At 42.9% G+C, this 22212-nt stretch overlaps 1 protein-coding gene across 1 annotated transcript in view; it reads right to left on the reverse strand.

The window, feature by feature from the left end:
• The window catches only part of LOC108626241 (uncharacterized), a 113200-nt gene that overhangs the window by 45258 nt on the left and 45730 nt on the right, over positions 1-22212 (reverse strand). Inside the window, exon 3 of the mRNA XM_018026821.2 lies at positions 15311-15425. Within this exon, the coding sequence (XP_017882310.1) occupies positions 15311-15425 (115 nt within the window). The remainder of the gene's footprint in view (positions 1-15310; positions 15426-22212) is intronic.

The raw sequence follows: 22212 nt of genomic DNA on the forward strand, positions 1-22212 counted from the left end.
TTAAAATTGCATATTTATCATTGTACTTTTCAATATTGCAGGAAGGATCATAATTAACAAATTGAAAAGCGCTTGAGAAAAACGTGAACCAATTCGGTTAATGGGGAGCGATTTTTTGTCGATGGAATTTATCGTTCGCGGATAATTCGATAGCGGCCAATTGCGGGGATATTTTGTCAACGATTAGATGGCCATTCGAAGGGGAGGCAATCGGTAAATTTTTCCTAGTGTCGCTGCCGCAGCGCCGATTAAAATGGAAATTCCGACGGGGGTGGCATTTGCATAAATAACGGAGAAATGGCGAGCGCACGCGTTGAATGAAACTGAGAGAACCGTCCCATCGAAATTTATGTTTTCCGATTGTTTTTCCATCGCCTCCTTTTTTCTCCTCTATCAACGATTGCCGTCGGCGCCGTTCGTTTACTCGAAGCAGCGATCGTATTCTATCGATTTCCCCCATTTTAACTGCAATTTCTGGAGGTTCGCACGCCGTCGGCGATCGTACGTCGACTTGCAAATACAACTAAGTTGAATTTTGAGATCCTCCGACCTGTCTCAGTCGAGCGAATTGGTTTTAGCATTTTCGGGTTGTTTCAATGGATTAACAGTGAAATCATCGGACTACTTCCGAGTTTGTGATTTCTGCACGATTTTCTTAAGATAATCTCCGATAATTTATAGACAAAAGGATCCCACGAAAAACAGAGGAATTTACTTTGACTATAAAAACGAGCTAGAACGGTTTCGATCTCCATGAAAAATAAATTATAATAAATTTACAGATTTCATCGTTATCGTTAATAAATAATCCGATCCGGTGGTCTTAATTAAAATACTGGCTGGTCAGCCGGCGAGACCAGGGTGGTTAGCCAAAATTCGCAATGGTCGAAAATCGAACGTGACGTTACTAGGAGAGAGCGTTGCTCTCTCGTAACCGGGGGTAGACTCGCGGTTAATTCGAGTCTGGCCTTTAATTATGGTTCTACCGGGCCGCAGGCGCATCAGCAGGCCCCCAGCCTAATTAGATCAAACGCTCACGACAATTTCATTTGCTCGTGATTCGCCAATTAGCGTTGGTACCTGCCGATCGTTTCTCTGGCATGCAGTCCCGTGCGTTTCGCCACGGTCCGAGCTGATTTTCGATCGCCTTCGATGGTCCACGGCCCTTTGAAGATGTCACTTCATCCAGATTTTACCGATGGACGATTAACCATGGAGAATCGAACGACTGTTTTACGTTATTTGGAAGCATGCCGACGTACGAGTGGCATTGAACGACGCTTCTTCCAATTGTCTCTAATTACGATTTCGACTAAATTAAATAATTCACTGAGATGTTCATTTAAAACGTTTATAATACAATTTTATTTTATATAAAGGCTGTATAGGTAACTCCGTTACATCTAGCTAGCGTCTTGAAAATTCAGAGACAAGCTCGCTATATCAGTTTTAAGAGCGCAGTTTCCTCGCTTTACAACGCTAGATAGAAGGTAAAGCGTAACCTGATCAGGAGTGAGATTACTCGACGCGTAATAAACAGGAACATAAAATTTAATTTATTTATCATCGTTTGATGTTACACAACGAGGTTTCCCGTTACTACGGGTGCGTGTCTGCCGCGGACAGATTTAAGTTTCTCTGGGAAGGAAACTTTACTCTGCGGTGCTCCCCCTCGATAATTATTTTCCGAGATAGGCTTCTTCGATTCGCTCGGCTCGGGTAAATGAAACTTCGGTTCGAAAACTTGTTCTAATGGTTATGCTCGAGGCTCTTACAATTAGACCGTATTTGATCTCCGAGAACGTCTGCATCTGATTGCCTCTCGACCCGTTCTCTATATTTTTCTTTCCTTGTCATATTTGAATTAATTCACATTTTACAAAACCCCTGTTATTTCATCAATTTTTAAATTGCCCACTCTGTTCCATGTTAAAACATTTTAGTTAAATATACACATGTAATAAATCAATTAATTTATTTGAAACAAAAATAAATATTGCATTCTGAAGTATTAAAATAAAAAATAATTGCATTCAACGTACACCACGTTGACTTAAATTCTTAAAAACAATTCAGTGTACAAATTCTCGAGTTCATATACAAATCCATAGATGGATCGTAAATCTGAAACTGGACGTATAACAAGCTCGCAGAATTTTGAAAAAACAGGTCGTAGTCAGTTTCATAGAATCGAGGGTCGGTTCGGGTTTTATTTGAAAGTTTCATCAATAACGGGAACGTGTATTAATACAGTCAATGCCGCACGTTACACCGTGTAAAAGTAGGAGCGATCGGGATCCACGGTAGCTCGGGATATCGAGTAACTATGTATAAGCTCTCTGTGGTATTGAGCCACATCCACCGGATTCGTGGTAAATGAGATAGAAAGTTAGACGAGGCTCCAGAAGTTCGGGAACTGGTCTAGGAATTCAAGTTCAAAGAGCCCCTCTCACGATTATTACGAAGCTTACATCGATCCTAGCCCAATGTTATTACACCATGGTTATAAACACGTTCATTACTTGATACATTACGATCAGAGAGAAATAGAAAAGTACTATATTATTGAAATAAACATTAAACAAACTATTATAATAAAATAACGTCTGATCGATATTATTCAAATAAATATTTATTATCAGAGTAAATTGTAATGAAGCAGTATATCTGAAACGTCTCTTTGATTGGTTCTCGCGAAAGGGGTGAATTATCGTGATGATAATTAGTCCGGGTTCGAATGAAACCTGGGCAAGTTCCCGATTACTCTCGACCTAACGGCTAACAGCTTTTAACTTCGATGTCTAAAGCTCGCATCCGGAGAAATTGAGTAACAAACTTTGATGAAGCTGTGAAAGCAACAGAGGGGAAACAGGCGGTCTCACAGTTTGCGATAAAGACACCTATCGTCGGCAAGAACCTCTTGACTTTCGATAACTCCTCAGTCTAGGTTAAAAATTCCAACGCGTGCCAAAAATCAAAGAATTAATTTTCTATAAAATTTGTATGTGTCCAACTCAGTACGGTAGCAAATCTGCTTTATCAAGTAAACGATTACATCTGATAGAATTTTGCAATAACTATATTACACGAATATATCATTTAAATTGTTGGTATGTAATTAAATCTGCTCTTCCACGCGAATAACAGGATTGACTAAACGGTTTTAGTATTAATCAAACAAGTTTTGTCTTCTCCGAGGAAGTTTCAGCAAAGCAAATTATTTTCAATGATTATTATCCGCGAAACTGCGTTAAGCTTGGAGAGTTCTTCAAGTTTCGAGTGTTTTAAGCGTTCCGAAACATTGTCGGAATTAAGCCGATGAAACTGGCGAGTTTCCTGCGGCCGAGCTTTTAAAGTATTAATTATTATTATCGTCCCCTCTCGCATACTTTCGCAGCTACATAATCATTTTACGCGGCATTAAAATCCTCGGGGGCGTTCAGCGAGCCAACTTCCAGTGCCCCTTGAAACTTTCAAGATGTCCTCTCCCGTTCCAGACCGACCCGTCCCGCTTTGAATACTTTAACACTCCCGGCATAATAGATAATTTGCGAATCTGTCGCGCCCGCTTTTCAACGATCTCCTGCGTGGCAACAACGAAAGAACGGCCCCTGCGCCGCGTATCTGCAGATATAACCGTTGATTAAAACGAGATTGAAAAATGCTGCAAATTGGACGAACATATACATACTTTTACATGCATTTTCTTTTTTATCTCCACGTCTTTCAATGGAAATACGCTCTCCCGTAAAATCCACAAATCCCGCCGGCCGCGTTTTACATAACAAATTTACCGCAGCTGTAACGAAACGCGTTGTGCCAAAAAAAGCCGCGAATAAAACTTCGTGTCGTCGCATTAATGCAGTAAAACAGCGCGTCCCCAACGGTGTTGCCGTCATTTTCAAAATACGCGATATGCAAACCTAATAAATCTGGCCCAGCGGAACGACGGGATCGAACATTTTCATAAACGATTGGCGAAATCATGCGATACAACAATTCTTCAGTGAATACGCGTTTCAATTTTTATTTTATTCATCGTCCACTGATAACGTTTAATACCAGCACTGAATTGTTACGCAGACGAATGATAGGATAAAATGTTTTATTAGATAATTTGAGGACGGGGCGTTACTCTCGCTCGGTTATTTCTCAATTTCCCGCGATGTACACGCGAAGGCAGTTTATTTACCGAAGCTCCCGGTGGAAGAAGCGTCGTCGTCGTCGTTCCATCCCGACTTAACGTCATGACTTCCCGGCAATGATGATGTCGTAATAAATCACGTAAAAGTAGGGAAATCAGTAAGGGGTTGAACGCGGGGTGCAAGGGTTTCCCCAGTTAAATCGCGTATCACTAATGCCCGAATAAATGTAGCGTAAGCAAAACAAGAGGCGGCGGACGTCAACTTGACTCGATGCTTGAAATTACTTGGCTCCCGGGGATATCGTCATTAATCTTGATCAACCGATAGCCTGCGTCGGACTCCCTCGCCCTCTCGTGCGCGCGGATCGTCGCGACACTGACTGAGAACTTTGTTCATAAATCTAAGTCCAGCACTCTATCAGACATTTTTGCTTCGCTCTCGTCGTGCCCGCTGGCTGGACGAACTTAACTCCGGGAAGCGAGATTGAGAAATATCTTTGATTTATAAAGACGAACCTCCGCGATGTTTACTCGGATTTAGTTTCGTCTCGAGAAATAAAGAGTCTATAAATGAGGAGTCAGTGAAATCGACGGGACATATTTCGAACTTGAACGAGAATTAATTCGGGGGATGCTTGTTAGAAACGAGATAGAGAGTTGTACAGCGAATTCGGTGAATCGATAACTTGTCACGCGAAGCAATTACCTCGACAACCTTCTGACGGTCCACAGTTGTCAGCTGCAATTCGAACCGAGTCCAGGACCCGCGCTGCCTACGTAGCTAGGTAGCTTCCTCTGTCCAGCGGTTGGATAAACTTTATCAAAGCCACCGTGCAACTTTGACGTTACCTATTTGAATGTAAACTCTGATAGAAACGTCAACCAAGTTCCAGAACCATTTTAAACCCTATTTAACGAACAAACGTGGAACCACTGCTATCAATTTACGAAATACCTGATTCGGAAATAAAATTCCGATCCATTATCATGGAGCTCAGTGATAAGGGGAGACAGAATTTTTCGTCATATAATTCAAGAACTCCTGAGCTTGTAAAATTTACGACTACTAAAATAAAATTCCGGGAAAATAGTGGAAATTTTCAAGAAGAATTTTCGTTTAGCTCTGAGAAACGTTTAGTGCCCTGGGCGAGGGTGAGGGGTATCGTGGAAAGATTCGGAGTGCTTGTTTGTAGAGTCGTTTCAGGAAGCTCGCCTTTCACAGTTTCGCGAACTGCCGTAAACGGCAGACTTTCCACCGGCAATTTATACCAGTCCCAAGTGTTCTAAACGACAATCACATTAATATATATGTACTATAACTCCAATTTCTCCACGCCTGACAGTTTCGAGAGACTAGGCCAAATCTTTTATCGAATTGTATACAATGACTCATGTGCACCATATTTTTTATTTTTACCTATAAAAATGTTATATAGATACAATTTTGTATCTCGTATGAATAAATCTTTAGTATAATAATATAAATAGCAAACACATTGATAAAACATTTCAGTTTCAAAAAAGCGAATGCTTCAAAGTTTTAAAAGATACGAGAAAATTGACATTCGTTTTATACAAACACTCATTAATTCTCAATAATTAGGGCTACGGTTTTGAGTATAATTTCACAGTAACCAGACTGTGAAGTTTTACTAGTAGACGTGAATTAAGTAATAACTTTTCGGGTAAGTAGGTTCCCACATTCAGCCAATGAAAACAAAGAGCCTTCGGGAACCCTCCGCGTGTAATGAAGGAGAACGACCAGAGGGAGCGAGGCCTCTATGCGGCTAAAGACTATTATTAATTAGGTTACTCCTAGGCGTTAATACTATTATTAAGGTTAAGTTTATGTGATCAGTAATCGTCAGGAACATGTCTATGAATCATAAAATCCACACGTTCTATTAACCTATCCTTAAACATGCCAGTATATTTATTTATCAATAAAAAACGTATAAAGCATCAAACGTAAAATAATTTGAATTTCTTAATCGACATTACAAAATTTCCATTTTTGCCAAAAGCTTAAAGTGTAAATTTAAGAATTTCTAATGTGCTCATCGTCAAGTTTGGGAAACCACTATCTACCCAATAATTGAGTTATCACCGGACGATACACGAATAGGGCGGTTGCGCGTATCCAGTCGGCTACACGTCATACGGCGAGGTCTCTTCCCTTTGTATCAGCCCATTCAAGGGAACATCGGCAATAGCAGCGTCGCGTACATTCCCCAGCCGCGTACAACGCGAGAACGAGCGTGATTCCTGACGATGCACTCCGCTGTGTATGTGTGTGTGTGTGTGTGTGTGTCAAAACGTGAGTCCTAACGACGCGGAACGCTGCAAATAAACCGCGTACCTGCGTCTGTCAGCTGCCTTCCGTTTCACTCGCTGTTGTTCTCTCCTTTTTCCGCTCTTCGGAGCAACCCTCGCCTCCCCAACCCTTCCCCGCCGATTCGCATTATGAGAAGCACTCGAGCCAGATTCAACATATTTCTTTTTTTTTCCGCGTTACAACTTTGAAACGAGCAGCTAACTCCCTACAGTGCGATACCGTATTGGTCGGTTTCGACTTCCCTGACAGTAGAAACCCCGGCAGGTATCGATGACTTTGTGGCCGAGTTGCGATCGGGGATTTCGAGTTCTACTTCTCCGCTTCGCTCAGGAATTAGGTTAAGCCCGGACGAGCAGCCCGGTCGAGAGCATCGAAATATGAAACATACAGACGCGACGGCCTAGTCGGAGACGCGAGTGCTTCCTAGTTTGCGGTTTTTTTTTTTTCATTTCAAGCACTTCGAATTTCGGAGTTGGCCGATGCGCTCTTTTATTACTCGTGTACTTATCGGGTACGACACAAGTTCTACTGCTGGCTTTCCCAAGGAAGACGAGTGTGTATTGAAGTATTTATGTGACATATATAGGGCCGCAAAATTTTAAAAATTTTGTACAATGTTTTATTAATGTAATATCTAGTAATTGTTAAGATTTCAATGCTTTCTCATTGTTTTTATGTAAGGGTTCATATAACCTTAAGGATGTATTGGCTATACAGTTAATCCCAAAAGTTTATGTACCTTAGAAAAACGTATTGACGCTGACGAAAAATTTTTGTTTCAAAATTTCAAAAAATGCTTTAAATAGAAGTTGTTTTTCTTCTAATTTCGATATTTAACGAGTTACGTATGATTATTTGGCATTTTATTGATGTTGACAAAATCCGACCATCCCAGCGTCGAAACGGCGAACTTCTGGCAAAAAAATTCGTTTTTGCTCAATAACTCCTAAAACCTTGGAGATACGGGAAAATTGCATCAGACCTTCCTTGTAGAGGACGACGAGACCTATAATTTCCATGTAAAATTTTTCCGCTACCGTCAATAGTTAACGAGTTATTTGCAAAAAACTGTTTTTTCGTTTTTCGTTAATAACTTGTTAACTATTAACGCTAGTGAAAAAATTTTACATGGAAATTATAGATCTCGTCGTCCTGTACAAGAAAGGTTTTATGCAATTTTCCCGTATCTCCAACGGTTTAGGAGTTATTGGCCAAAAACGAAAATTTGGAAGAAATTGAAGGGGTACCCCTTGGAAAAATCTCGGAAAAATCGAAAATTTTTTTTTGTTGTTTATTATTAGCAATGTTCTTCCGACGTCTGATTTCTTTTTAAAAAATGCGTTTCTAAAGTGCATAAACTTTTGGGATTGACTATATAGCCAATACATCCTTAAGACATTACACGGTTGTTTTTGAAACAGCTGAATTTAGGGGTATGTTTACCATACCGTCGGCGCCGATAAATCGGCGGGTTCTTGTAAATTTTATACCGGAAGCCGCGGTGGCGAACGAATTACTGGGTGGCCGCAAAGGAACGGGACACAACGGGAGAACATTCTCCCTGATCTAATTTCGAAGGAAGCCACTTAATTTAAATGTCTGCCTTCCCGCGCAGCCTCCCTGCCCCTTATTCTTGTCCTTTATCGTACCTTCGGGGACGGAATTAATTGCTTCTTAAGGAACTGGAATCATGTTTTCAGGAGCTGCACCTCGCTTTCATGGAATTTCCCATCTCTCCCTCTCGACTCCTTTTTAAGACCGGGAACACGAACGCGCCTTGTTTTGCGTAGAATGGATGCTAAATAAGTCAGCCAGGATCCAGTCGAGAAGAGGGTCGGCACAATTAGTTATAAATAGGGTCGTGTCGAACAAACGCGACGTTGGAGCAAAAGACCAATGAAATTTTCCGCTAAGTTCGGCTAGCTTTCAGAACGAAAATAAATGATTTGAACGGGAGGCGATACCTTTTCCCTGTTTTCCGTGCTAAGACCGTTTCTGCGTACGGTTTTTAATTAAATTCTTTTGTCCGATGGACGGGAATATCGCACGGCGTGCACCAGGTTTCACGCAATAATCGATCGGTAGGAAAAGCGACGTATCGGTGCTCGAGAAATATTCGCGATCCCGCTCGGGGAAAGGTGAAAGCTATTCGAAAGAATCGGGAAAGGGATCAGCGAGGGCGTCGAGCGAAAAGTGCGACCGGAAACGGAGGGAGAGTTTCGCATGGGAATTGCAAATGCAATCACTGGAATAAAAATTGGCTGTCATCTGACGTGAAACGTAAAGGGAGAAGGCGAACTGTGGGTGGGCTCCGGGATCGAATCAACGGAACTGGAGGAAACAGGAGAGATAGAGGAGAAGGGGAAAAAAAATATACCGTAACCGTTAGATGAATCGGTCGGAAATCGATTTTGGCTAGCGTGACGCGCTCTGACTGGATTGCAAATACGAAATTGCATATGTGTATCGCACCGAAACGAAGTTTATCGGATTCCAGCCCCGCCCGTCCCGCCTCGCCGACGTTTCATTCCTTTCCGTAATTCACGTCGCGCGAAACGCTTTTCACCGAAATCCGTGCGAATTTATTTGGACAACTGACTGCAATTCTATTTTCTTATTATCATCCTCTTATACGTCGTTTAAAGAAGACGATGGCTAATATAATTGAGTATTAGAGTATTAAAAATACGTTCGCATGCTACATCGTATAGAATGAATTCCTTTGAGTTCGATTTACTCTTGAATTACACAGACGTGTATTCTAAAATCAGAAGGCACCTGAGCAACCTATATTTAGATAGAAAATCGTGGTACGAGTACGGTTGCGGCACAGAACAAATGTAGAGGGTATGCTACGTGGAAATAGAAGGATGGCCCGCAGAATTCGAAGCCGGTCGAAAATCCGGCGCCTGATAAATCGGTTGCGCGCGATGTGGATCGGGTCCGGTTTCGCACACGCGCGGCGGACAGACGAAATTTCTTCTGCCCGATGAATCTTCCAACTTTCCAACGGCGGAACCGATAAGCTCCCGACTGCTTCAGCGAAAATGAGCGAGCGAGCCGGGCCGCGATAAATTCTCCAGGAGAATCTTATCTGCCGGGACATGGGGGATGCTTGGCCCTGGCCGACTTGTAAAATGGATGAACAGGCCGGGAGATCTACCGCGTGTACGGCCTCCGAGAACTGAGATACTGGTAATAAAGACGAATCGTTTCTCGGTGAAAGTTGTTAAGTGGTTGTGGTGTTGGTTTTCTCAACGAGATTGGATGGTCTTCATTTAAAAGCAGACAAATGTTCCCGTCTATCAAATGACTGATAGAATATTAGACTTCTCTTCATCTCTCAACAGCGATTGTAGATTTTGATGCAAAAATCGCTTATTGTTCTACTGGCAAAATGTAATTCCATCTGAATTCATTTCAATCTGTTAAAAAGAGATAGGATAGGAACGTCGAGATATGCAAATGTGTTATTCGGATGCGTGTCAACGTTAAAGCGCGTCCAATTGTCACCGGGCGATTTCAGAAACTGTCTGAGACTCCCGTATAACAGAAGGGCGTACCGCGTGAGCTACGATCCGATTTTATCGTCGGATAGGACGAAATGTTGACAATTTCGAATCGTGTCACCTGTTGCATCGACAACGACGACGACGACGACGACGACGTCGACGGCGGCGTCGGCAGTGATGCAACTCCTCGGTCGCGATATTAAAATGCAAACAGTCGAGGGTGCTTAAATCGATGCACTTGACTTGCATCAATCGGAAAAACATGATCGAACCGTACTGAATATACAAGGTTAGCCGGATTTTTCTATTTGCTACGAGAAATTCAATCCCCGAGGTAATAAATAAAATTAAACCTTAAGTATCAACCCTTTTACGTACATTAAATTAATATACATTTGTTGGATTAACTGGGGTAAAAGTTTTTACTCGAATAAATTAGTACTTTATCAATATACGAAATAAATATTTAATTCTGATCATAATACATTGCCTGAAGTATCAGATTAAATTAATTTATCGTGCTTTCCCCATTCTTACCATTTCTGTCTATATCATATTTCAATTTTACGTCATTTTAAACACAAATTTTCATTTTAGACACAAACTTCATTATCACGAAGACATTCAATTTTACATTTGTTGAATTATCTTTTAACCTGATGTGTATTATTTCACTATCCGCGCGAGCGAGCTTAGCGTCCATCAGCTGTGTATCTACCGGCTGTAAAACCGTAATCGCGTGTTAGACATTACGATCTCCTAACTTTACGGTCGCACTGCCGCGGTTGTAAACGAATCGTTGTAAAATTTTTAGCGGGGAAACACCGTTCTCGCCGGAAATTTACTGCGAAATCGCGCGCGGTTCGAATCGTTCCCCCGGACGTCTGACTTATACCAGGCTATACTACTGACAGGATCGATTTAATAAATCGGTTTTACGAGTCACAAAGTTCACTGATAAACTGTCCGCCAGTTTCAAACATTTTTCGATCACGTACACAGAAGAAAGGAAACTATTTTTTCCCGCTTGCATTATTTACGTTTTTTGCACATGCAATTTTTATATAAATACGCAAAATCTGTAGTTCAGTAATTAAAAATGATAATTACAAGTTATTTGTAATAATTGTTTCGTAAGCGGAGGAAGCGAGCTTCATGAAACGAAAGATAAATATTCGGAGATGCACTTGCGGTGAAGGAACGTTTTGTGAAGCATTGCACGCAACATCCGTGTATCCGCTCATCTGTACATGTGCGAAGAGTGGTTAAAAGGAAAGGTGGGAAGAGCAGTAAAAGGATAAACGAGGCTCGCTCTGAAATATGTGCTCTCGCCATTACGAAGACGTGTACCCCGACGAAGAAACTTAACGTCAATTCTTCACCGCGATTACTAATCGTTGGGAACGCTCGAACTTGGAGCATGGTTTCTGCTCGAGTCTGTGGTTGGCTGAAAAACTTCTTGCAATTTTTCTCTCTACTCCTATCCTTTCTAATTTGCTGTTTTATTATTTACATAGAACGAATTTTATTTTATGTATGAAACATTTTAAACAGCGTTCGCTAATACGAATATTTTGAGCTCGGGTTTCACGTTGCAAAAATTTGCCAGGAGGATTTATAGGAACTGGTGATAAAAACTTCCACCCCTGTAATATTTCTGTCGGTCTTGCGGTAAATTAAATATTTCTCCCGGGCCGGTGCAACATACAGACTGGGCAACCCTCTACCCCAAATCTCTACGTGAAAGGATTTTCGGGGTGGAACCGGGTACCCGCGATGAATTATTGACGGGTCTGCGGTCGACTTCGTCTCGTTGGAAAAGTAATTTATAGCCGTGGCCGGCTCGAGCCCTTAGCAGCGGGAGTCAGGCTTGTAATAACAAGCGGGTAGCGCGCGATCGAATATTCTTGTGTGAAATGTCACCGGCAGCCGCGAAAATGTGAAACGGGATCGACGAGTCGCGGACGGACAATTACGGGATGACAGAAATCGTTGAAAGGTGCAAAGAAACGTTTGCATCGCGATTACCAATTAGTTTCAGCAGAAATAAAAATCAGGAATATTTATAATTATTCTTATGCATTCAATTAAGAAAAATCACGATTATGATATAATTCTTATATTAAATTTTTAGAACACGTATCGACTTTAGAATTCAGAATAATATAATGAAACATTTCTAGTCGGGTAATATCCTGTTCATTCACCGGAAAAATTGTCAACTTGTAGAGAACGTGGGATCCGTTCGGAGAAAGACGGGTTACATTATTCCAGGATTATTCGAGGGTTTCGTGACGGCACAATGGTCCTACGGGGGATGAAATAAAGCGCGATTCCCAATCTTTGTAGCCGAAAATCGTGCTTGATCCCCGCGCTAGGGAAAGAAGTGCAAGCTCATAGAAACTCGAAAACTTCTCAGCTTTCGACCGCGAGGGGGAAACAGTGAAAGAAGAAGAAGAAGAAGAAGGGAGGTAAGTCGAAGGGGTGGCTGCACGGATTACAGGCAAAATACGTCGAAACGAAATCCTTTCATCCCTTAATACCGATTTCTCTCGCCCATTGCCGTGTCGTTTCACGACCGAAGGAATGGGAGGGAAGTTCCACGAACGAGGGTAGAAAAAATAATTCTTTCATGATATCGAAATTTTTCAATTCCAACCACACGATTAAAACTCTATCTCATTACCATTTGCATGAAATGTTTTTTAAACGTTCCAATTACATTTTCATCGCAGAATGTATTTCTCGAACGATGCAGACGTCTCGATTAACCTTCGCGAGATATTTACCGTTGATTTTAAAAGCTCCTGGATGTACGCGAACGTAACCAATGTTTCGCTCGCCGCTATTTTTCCCCGGGTTTTAACCCAGTGAGAATAAACCACCCCTCGAGAGGATAAAGACACGGCGACGGGTTTAGCTGCGCGGCGTACAAGTCGGCGAGCGAGGACGACGAAGCCAGGATGGGAAGCGGGGGCCGGGGGAAGATAGTGGCGCAGAAATGCAGCGGAGAAATAGATTATGGCCCGCGGCCGCGGGAGGAACTCCGTTGTTCCTCGAGGAAAAGAGATTACAAGATGTATCATCGCCAGAGCTTGCCAAGACTTTATGGGGCTGTAACCGTTACAGTGATCGAGCCGTTAATGCGGTGTAATAATATCGATCCGGATCGGCTTAAACTGCGTTTAGCTTTATGCGCGCCGTTCATGAGATATTTCAATCTATGTGTCGGAAACTAAGAGATACGCGATCGGAATAAAACATATATTCAAATTTATAGAAGAATTATGATATTTCAATAAATTATAGAATACGTGCAAAGGAAGAAACGTGATATACCAATGTATTTGTGGAAACCATAAGCATTGGTTACTGTCTTGAAAAGAATATTATACCTCACTGAAAATTGAGTACCGTGTATCCCGAATACCGTTTCGCAATTTCGTTACCAGCGACGACGGTGCTCGACGTCCGCTCCGATCCGAGAAAATAGGATTTTCCAGCCGGATTTTATTTTTGCTACATCGCTGGCGGACTCGAAAGGCCGATCGCGTTTTCTGATAATGATTTACGATACGTAATATTCGTTTCCTGTTTGCTTTCGTAACTGAATCGTTGGAAATTGGTTCTGCCGCTGGGAAATCCCGCTAAATTTCTCACGGTGATACGTCTTTTCGTCGAAATTTCCAAAGTAAACATCCACCCTAAATACCGGACGCGGGGGAAAGGTAACAGAGAGACCAGGGAAAAGCTGAATAAAATGGCTCGCGGTGTATTCATCTTCCATTGTGCGAAACGCGGGCCGACTGACTCGATATCTCGTTCATCAATTTGATTCTTTTTCATTGCGAGTAAATATTTTATCATAGATAGAAGGTATGTTGAAAGACTAATAAATTTCTAATCAATGAAAGCGTCTTGAAATCAGCTTGAAAATGAAACATCCACGAGCGCGTTTCGAACGCCCGTTTATTTTTTCGCAAGAACGTAACCGCGCGCGACAGATAAAAGGAAGGGCGATACCGGTGCCAAGAAGAAGTGACTTTTCATATCCGACTGGCTGGACGAGTCACAATAGTTAAGACCCGCTTAAAACGACAGATTCAGGCTAAGAAAAAGAGGCAAGCCCCTCAAGATCGTTGCCAACGCGAATCGAGAGGGCTCGGAGCGAGTCGGGAAGCGGAAACACGGGGGTCTCGAAACGCGAGGGGAACAGTTCCTTTTGTTCTTGGCCGGCGTTTTGTTTCAGGATTACGAGCTTATGAAGTATTCGCGTTTATCTGTGGTGAGTACGCGATGCGACGACGCGACGCGGCGGGAAAGTCAAGCGGGGGTGGGTGGGATGAACGGGTTGACGGAAGGACAAACTGGTGCAGAGGACGACCGAAAGTGGGTTCTGTCTGCTAATCTGCGAACGGTTCCGCTGATTTCGAATTAATTATCGCGTTAAACTGCTGTCCGCGTTTAATTCCTATCCGGCAGCTAATTTGCCAGCTCCACCGTGAATAACGCGAGTATCAGGTGTCTGATTTTTATCATCAAACCAACAGTGAATATTTTTTCAATTTCGGGTCCAAGATTCTACACACGGCCGCAATTACAGGTTCTTCCATCTTCTCTTTTTAAAGAGAATGGTAATAATAAAAAAGATGCTAATCAGTCAGCAAATCACTTGAAACGTTACTCGCTGGTTGATTATTACCTAATTAGAGGCGACGTCTTGTAATTTAGCGCGGGTAATTAGACGATTAAAGGTGCAGCGAGATTAAAAAAAGGAGGGGCCACCGTCGGAGCCCGAGACTCGAATTCCGAATTCGTTGCGCTAATCTCGAATTCAGGTCTGCCACTTTCTAATTAAATGTCACGTTCTGAAGAGCGGCCTCTTTTAATTTACATTTAATTAAATCTATTTAATCCCTTCATCAGCCGGCTGCTATCTACAATACATTTCTCTGTGCACATCCTTTTATATTCAAACATTTTCTCCCAATTGAATTCTGATCACCCACCCTCGTTACCTATTACTGCAGGAATGACTATTATTAAAACGTTGTTCTAGATAATATCTAGGATAATACGTCTTCCAATGAGTCTCATGCACAAAGAAAATGATATCGCGTTGCAGAAGGGGCACGTCATGCGTGCGCGAAAAAAAAAACACGGTTACTTATCCATGGAGAGTGTATATATAAACAAGCGAAAGGGTCGATTTAGCGGCAATAAAAAAGTGCATCGACGCGACAGAGCAAAGCTGGTCTCTCTATAATAGACGCGCTCGCGATCGACTAATAATAACAGGGAAGGTTCTTCAACTCTTACCTTATTTTCGATACGACGGTGGGAGTGAACTCTAACTGTGGCAGTCCCAGCTCCTGCGATCTCACGTCCTCCAGGCTGCTGTACCTCACGTAAGTGCAGTGGACTATGGGCATACCTGAAACAGAATTTAATTCTACGTTAGTCTATGCGACATCAGCTTATTTTATGATTTCGTTATTCACTTCATTGAAATGAAATTTCGTTTCATTGAGATAATTCTGTTTGTTAAACGCGATTATATGTATAAGTACTTTCCTCATGTTGCGTTTAATTTATTATTATTAGACTGTGTAATGCATGCATTAATATAATGTCTGAATGGATACAAAGGAAATGCACATGTTTCAAAAGATAAACGAAATTCTTATCTATACATATATATATCAAGATACGCAGATTGATCGTCACATGTTTTAAAACTCGTCACTCAACAGGTACGCGATGACAGGTTCAAGGAGCGGAAATGAATTTATTTTATGGCGGGGCGCAATTCCCTGGACGCGGTTTTACTAATTCCGTATTTGAATCATGTTCACGCGGCAGAGGGATCGATCATCGCCGTTTTGGACCTCTGCCTACGGTCCGGGTGCTTTGTTCGACCCGGTGGGATCGCGTGAAAGGGCTGAAAGGGTGGCGGCGCGCTCGTATAACGAGGCCGACGGCGCGGCGCGGCGCAACGTCGAAAAATCAATAGGGTCGCGGGTACATTCCTCATAAATAAATATGAATATCGCTGCACCTAACCGGCCTAGCGCGCAGACGAGTATATACGGTAAATTTATTATAACCACGGCCGGCAGTCGATCCTCGATCCGCGTCTATGAAACACGAATCGATACGAATATAAAATTTCATACCCAGCGAGAGTTCCACAGTCACGCGTTCATGGATCTTTGTGAAAAATTTAATTAAACAATGGCATCGAATTTTCTTCGACTCGAGAATTCCCTACCTATTCGGTATATTATAAATTTTGTTTGAATATTCTGAATCCGGGATTGGCGGGAGACCTACTCCAGTTTAAGGAAATATCTGCTGAGATAACACGGTGAACGAGTGGAATGAAAACCTGCCGGAATAATATAACCACATTATCGTTCGCCGCGGTATACGAGGTACCCCCCATTGTTATTAAAGGATTATTGTTAAGTATACAATTCCAGGAGAAATATTTCTCTTGCCGCACCGAAAGAATAAAATAAAACGAATTCTGCGCAATGAAAATTAAACCCTCATTGTTTAATCGGCGAACCCTTAACTGTAATTTCTTTAAAATTATTCGCGATTAGTCTTCCGGGCCCGGATTTTAATTAATTCCGAACACGGCAAATAAAAACGATGAAAATGTATGTGCCGGGCATAATTCAAAGGACGGTGGAAATGTGTGCGTCGAGCATAATTCAAAAGAACAAAGTTTGCTGGGTATCGTGTCTCCTTAATTATCATTACGGGAAACTTGTTACGGATTGTTCACCCTGTTATTGAACTAGCCACGAACTGGGACAATGACAGAGTGAAAAAGAGAGCGGACAGAAGTGACAATGACGAAACAAAGAGCAGCTGCGACGGATCGAAAGCCGTTCGCTGCATCCTCGAACAGATTCGAAATCTTTGATTATTCCATGCATCCGGCTCGGAGATAATCAACTGACTCTTCTTTGTTTCTAGATCCTCTAAAAAAAATACATGCGAATGAACAAATTATTAATTACGCGAGGTCGAAAAAACTTGTTCATTCATTTGATTTCGGCTCGGTACCTTTTTATCAGGAATTCATCGCATCGGTCTCTCGCAGCCAAAAATCTACCATTGAATTGACGGTAGTTTTTAGGGGGAGGAGGAGAAATGTTCCCATTGAGAGCGTGGCGGCGAGGAAAGAAGAGCAGTAAAAACAAAGAGAGGGCCGTTTCGAAGAAACGCAAACTTCCGAATCCCGGAGCGCGAGCACCGGGGCGAATGGCGCGGGCCAACGATTGTCGGGCACTCGCAGGGTGAAACGTGGGAATGCAACTCCAACTCGTCGAGTTTCGAAGGCGCCTCGAGCACCTTTGAGCCCGCGGAGTTTATACTTACTGCAGACAGCTCGCTTAAAGCGCGAAATAGCTTCCCGCGGGTTTTCCTCGAGACCCGGGCTAAGGTGACGAGGGAATTTGTCGTGTTCTAAGCCGAGTCGACGGAAAAACCGGGTAATTCGCGGCACCGTGACGTTCGACGCGTTCCGAAAAAAAAAAAGAATCAGGCGAAAGGGTTGGGGAGACGTCAGCTTCCCTGACTCGCGCTGAGCGCGAAAGAACCTCATCGATTTTACAATCTTCCTGCCTCTTCTCCCTTCACAGGCTATTACCTCTTCCACGTACCCACCTGATAACTCCGTGTCCCGAAATTCTCTCTCCTTTTTTTCCCCTCCTGTCTCTCGCACCTTGTTCCGCCTGCTTCTTTTTTTTCCTCATCTACCGACGCACCCTTCCTCGATCTCGTCGCTTTGTTCCTCTCACGGACGCTTTTTTTTGGCCGGGTATTATGTTCCGCTGATTCGCAGTTAATGAGGCGAGAACAGAGCTCCGCGGAGGCTATTCTGTATAAACCGAGGATGCTCGCAAATTATGAAAAAAATTCACCACTTTCCTCGTCTGGGATCGCGAGAAGAATTCCGCGTCACAAAAAGAGGCGAATGTTCACGATTGTCTCGAGGTCCTTAAAGATTCATTTGAAAAAATTGATATAAATGGACCCGCACAATGCATACATAGTTATCGAACGTCAAAGTGGAGTGTAAAAAATATTTCTCTCCATTCAGCCGCTGTGCGCCCGCGTTTCCATGTCAAGAATCTAATGCCTCGGTATAGAGGCGCATAAAGCGCGTTTCCGCATACGTACCAGGGACTTCACTTAGCCGCGAGTGCTATGATTATTTGAAGGTGCACTCTCAAAAATTGGCTGGGCTGGCATGTGTCAGGCAACGGAAACCCGGCGCGTCCATTTCTCAAACGTTGCTGTTTAAAAGGCCCGACGCGACGGACCACCTCTTTGATGCCAGATCGCTGGAACTTTTACTTAAAGAGCTCGCATTCCGGTTAGCATCGGACGGCGAGCCGTATTGAGATTTCGGCGTACGCCTCGTCCGGTTATTTGTTGATACAGAGACGCCTGTCCGTTCGTCTATAACTCTGAATTGAATTGAATCGAACGCCCGCAGCAATGGGAATCGACAGATGTAAACGATAGGAACTTCTATTCAAGCAAAACTGCGTATGGAACTAGAAGCGAGCTGTGTTTTGTTCCGTTACACAGATTAATCTGTATTTTATCATTTATTTTCGACGCGGAATCGATTGAGTCGTGCTCGACGAATAAATGAAATAATTGAAACGTAAGAATCGGCCGACGAAAAATTGGTGTAATTCAGTTTGAAAGAGATTTACCGGTCGCACGGATCAGAAGATATTTCACGGCGCAGCGGCGCGGCCCGCACGTTTTAAATTACCCCCGGATGACGCACCTGTCACCGGGTCCGGCTAATTCGAATTTTCAAAAGCCTTCGCGTACACCCGGGCTCGCGCGCGCTGCGGACGCATTCGCGTCACGCTGTAACGCACGTGTAACGCGTTACACGCTCGAGATGAGCCCGCGATGAAATCCACGCCCGGCAGACACGCGCGTCTCGCAGTCGCGACGACGGGACGTATGTACGTGTACAACGCATTCAATTAATTATTAACGTGATTCACGATCGCGGAGAGAGTTCGCGGGAGTTCCCTGCTGGAATCGAGTGCGCCCCGGCTAATTTATTAACGCCGCGAGTTTACGGGGGCCCGAAAATTATATGTTTTACGAAAACCCGCACGGAAATTCCAACATACTTGCGCACTTGCCGGGATCCGGTTTGCATGGTTGAAAAAGTTCGCAATTAATTAAACGCATAATCACCAAGTGTCTTTCAGTGATGTTGCCGAAATGTCTTGATTTCTGTTTCCGTAACGAGAACGTTTTACGTTTAGAAAATTTCATGCCTGACGTCGAGTGTCACAGGTGCAGTCAGAAAGGCGAGCCGAGTCAGAACCGTGTGAAACATTAACGAGCAGGCGCGAGGATCGACGGGTAAATAGATACACTTTTTTTTTCGCTTACATCGACAGTGAATTTAGCGTTCGGCATAAAATATAAAATTGCGCACGTTTCCACGCAACCGGGCGTCGTTAACTTGCCAAATGCAAAATACACGCTCCGAGGTAAAATCTACGCGCGGCTCGCACGTTTACAACGCAAACAATTTTAAATTGCCCCAGCGTGCGTCAGATAGACGTACACGTATCCACTCAGTTCCACCATCGCCGTGGGTATGTGCATTCGTACATTATATACCCGATGCAGTTTTCATGATCGTTTATACAACGGTCGCGGGCTAGGACAAAGTTTTATCGCACCCCCCGCGCGTTATAGTTACTCGGCGAAAAATACGGGTGAAATAATTTCGACGCTCGTTTGCGTGTTTTTACGTCCTGGCACGGGGAATATTAAGTTACTTAACGAAATTTATATCGCGTTTAAAATAAATCCCCGACTTTGAATCCTATGCCTCATTTTTACTGTCCCAGGATTTGTGAAAACAAATACCTACGTTGTACCAAAGTGGAAAAATGCTCGGATAAAAACTGTAGTTACTATTAATTTTAATTCGTTTTAATAAAATCAAACGGTTGACGAATATTGACGATCGTTAATTAATACCTTTTCCGATTATATTAATTCAACCGAAAAAGATATTTAAGGCTAATGATGGAAATATTAAATACAAAATAAACTTCATCATTAAATTAATAATAATATCATTAAAAATCATGAATACCCATGGAATATGAAATACCCATGGCCACAGCAGCAGATTAAGCGATCATAAATTAATAGAGGAAGTAAAGACGACAAAAGTCAGCATTTAATATCACTGACACAGTGGCCTAGTTATATTGGCTGTCTAGACCGATGAGTGGGTCATTGTGCGAGGAGGACAAGAACAGCAGCTGCCCAAAAAATTACACTCGTCTTTACACGACGATATTTCTGGAACCGTAAGTCGGACGGCAATAAATCCGAAGGTCACTTAAAGAGGAGGCTTTTCCGCTTTTTCCGTTTTAGGATGTACTTTAAAGATCTCGATAAAGATATCCGTAGCTTCAATCGGGGACATTTTCGTAACGAGCTTACCGTGCCAATCCACTATCCACTGTTCTATAGAGATCAGTCGGTGCTATATAATATTCATGCCGCGATATTGCATCTTGAGTGGTGCCATTAGAGAGGAGCGTCAGCCATCACGGTCTCGTGGCGGTTTGTTGTTCTCCTGGCGCCTTGCTCACCATTCAGCCATCCACCCACAACCCTACTCGACCCGCCTCTGGTCTGCTCTTCGAGTCGTCGTCAGAGTTTCCCCTCGTGTCTTTGCCGTTTGCGAAATTACGTTCATGGCCGAAAGTTCCTCTCTTTTGTACGGAAAATTACAGGGAAATCAAATATAAACTGGATCAATAGGAACTACCCTTTAGTGTACAAAATACAGAAATGTACATATACACTCAATGTACAGAATTTCGATTTGTTTATATTAAATTAATGTGTATATGTCAGTTTACATGGCAATGATGAAATAATATGAAATTATTCTTGTATATTTTGTTACTAAATGAACAATCATACACACAAGAGACCCCTTTCATTGTTTAATTAAAGTCTGTAAACAGAGAACGTTGTACTCTGATTTGCAATTTATACTTAATTTGAATAGCGCATAGATTTTTGTATAATCGAACTACCGGCGTGCGAAATAATCACAATTTGAATTTATATCGCCGCACATCCTTTTCGGCGTGGCCATTAATCCGCGCGTAATGACAATACAGTGTCGATGCTATTAGTCAACGTATCATTAAACTTCCACGCTCGCAGCGGCATTAGCGCGGCACGTGAACGGATGCCAGCCATCTACCCGGTAAACGACGAGAAATCGTTTCTTATTTTTCGCGTCCTCGCCGTGAAGGATCAAAAGCGGTTTACCAAGCGACTCTTTAGGGACGGAGGACGGAGTTTGGTATTCGCCGAGCGTCCTCGCGTCTCCGTGCGTTTTCGTCACTCCAAAGTAGGATCTCCGAGGCGCCCCATAACCGCCATTATCGTTCCCCCTCGTCCCGACTTCCGTCGCCGCGCACTGAAATTACGTACCGAACGGGTTCGAAGATATTAATTCCGAATAGTTCGCCCGCACGTGTCAATGAAAATATTCGTTTCCAACAAACTTTTAATAAAAGTCTCTATCCAGTTCAACATGTCTCTCCGTCTCAAGATTGAATAGGAATATTATATGTCGAATAAATACAGAATGCACGGCGTGAACCAGTAATAAAAAGTATAAGGGAAGTTGTCGGAGGTAAAACTTTCATGTGTATAATTCAATTGTATCTTTTAAACAGATCTAAATCGAGTTTCGAGGTATAAATTCGTTGATATATAGTTTCCCCGCCCCCCGCGGAGCAACTTTTCCTTTAGCACGTACGCAACAACAAATAATTGCGTTCGCCGGTTGATTGCCGGACCCTCTTAAATCGTCAGAGCCCATTTGCCGTCCGGCGGATTCTAACAGACGCCGACATGCTAAGAGCTTCCGCAGCCAGCCAGCCAGCCGGCATCCTACTCTTTCGAGCTTTATAGGATTCCCCGTGGCTTTTTACGGGCAGGTATCTACCAGGGAGGACGGAGGAAGGAAGGAAGGAAGGAAGGAAGAGAAGGGCGGGACTGGAAAGCTTCCACCGGCGAAATGGATTGCGGGGACGAAATCGCGGGAGCCTGCCAAGTAGCGTCAGAAGAAGCCTCGTCTGTCAAGTCCAAATACTCCTCTCGGAAATTTCGGAAAC

Source organism: Ceratina calcarata, unplaced genomic scaffold (assembly GCF_001652005.2).
Source record: "Ceratina calcarata isolate Rehan_Ccalc_2016 unplaced genomic scaffold, ASM165200v1 scaffold39.2, whole genome shotgun sequence".
In the NCBI taxonomy this organism is placed as follows: Eukaryota; Metazoa; Arthropoda; class Insecta; order Hymenoptera; family Apidae; genus Ceratina; species Ceratina calcarata.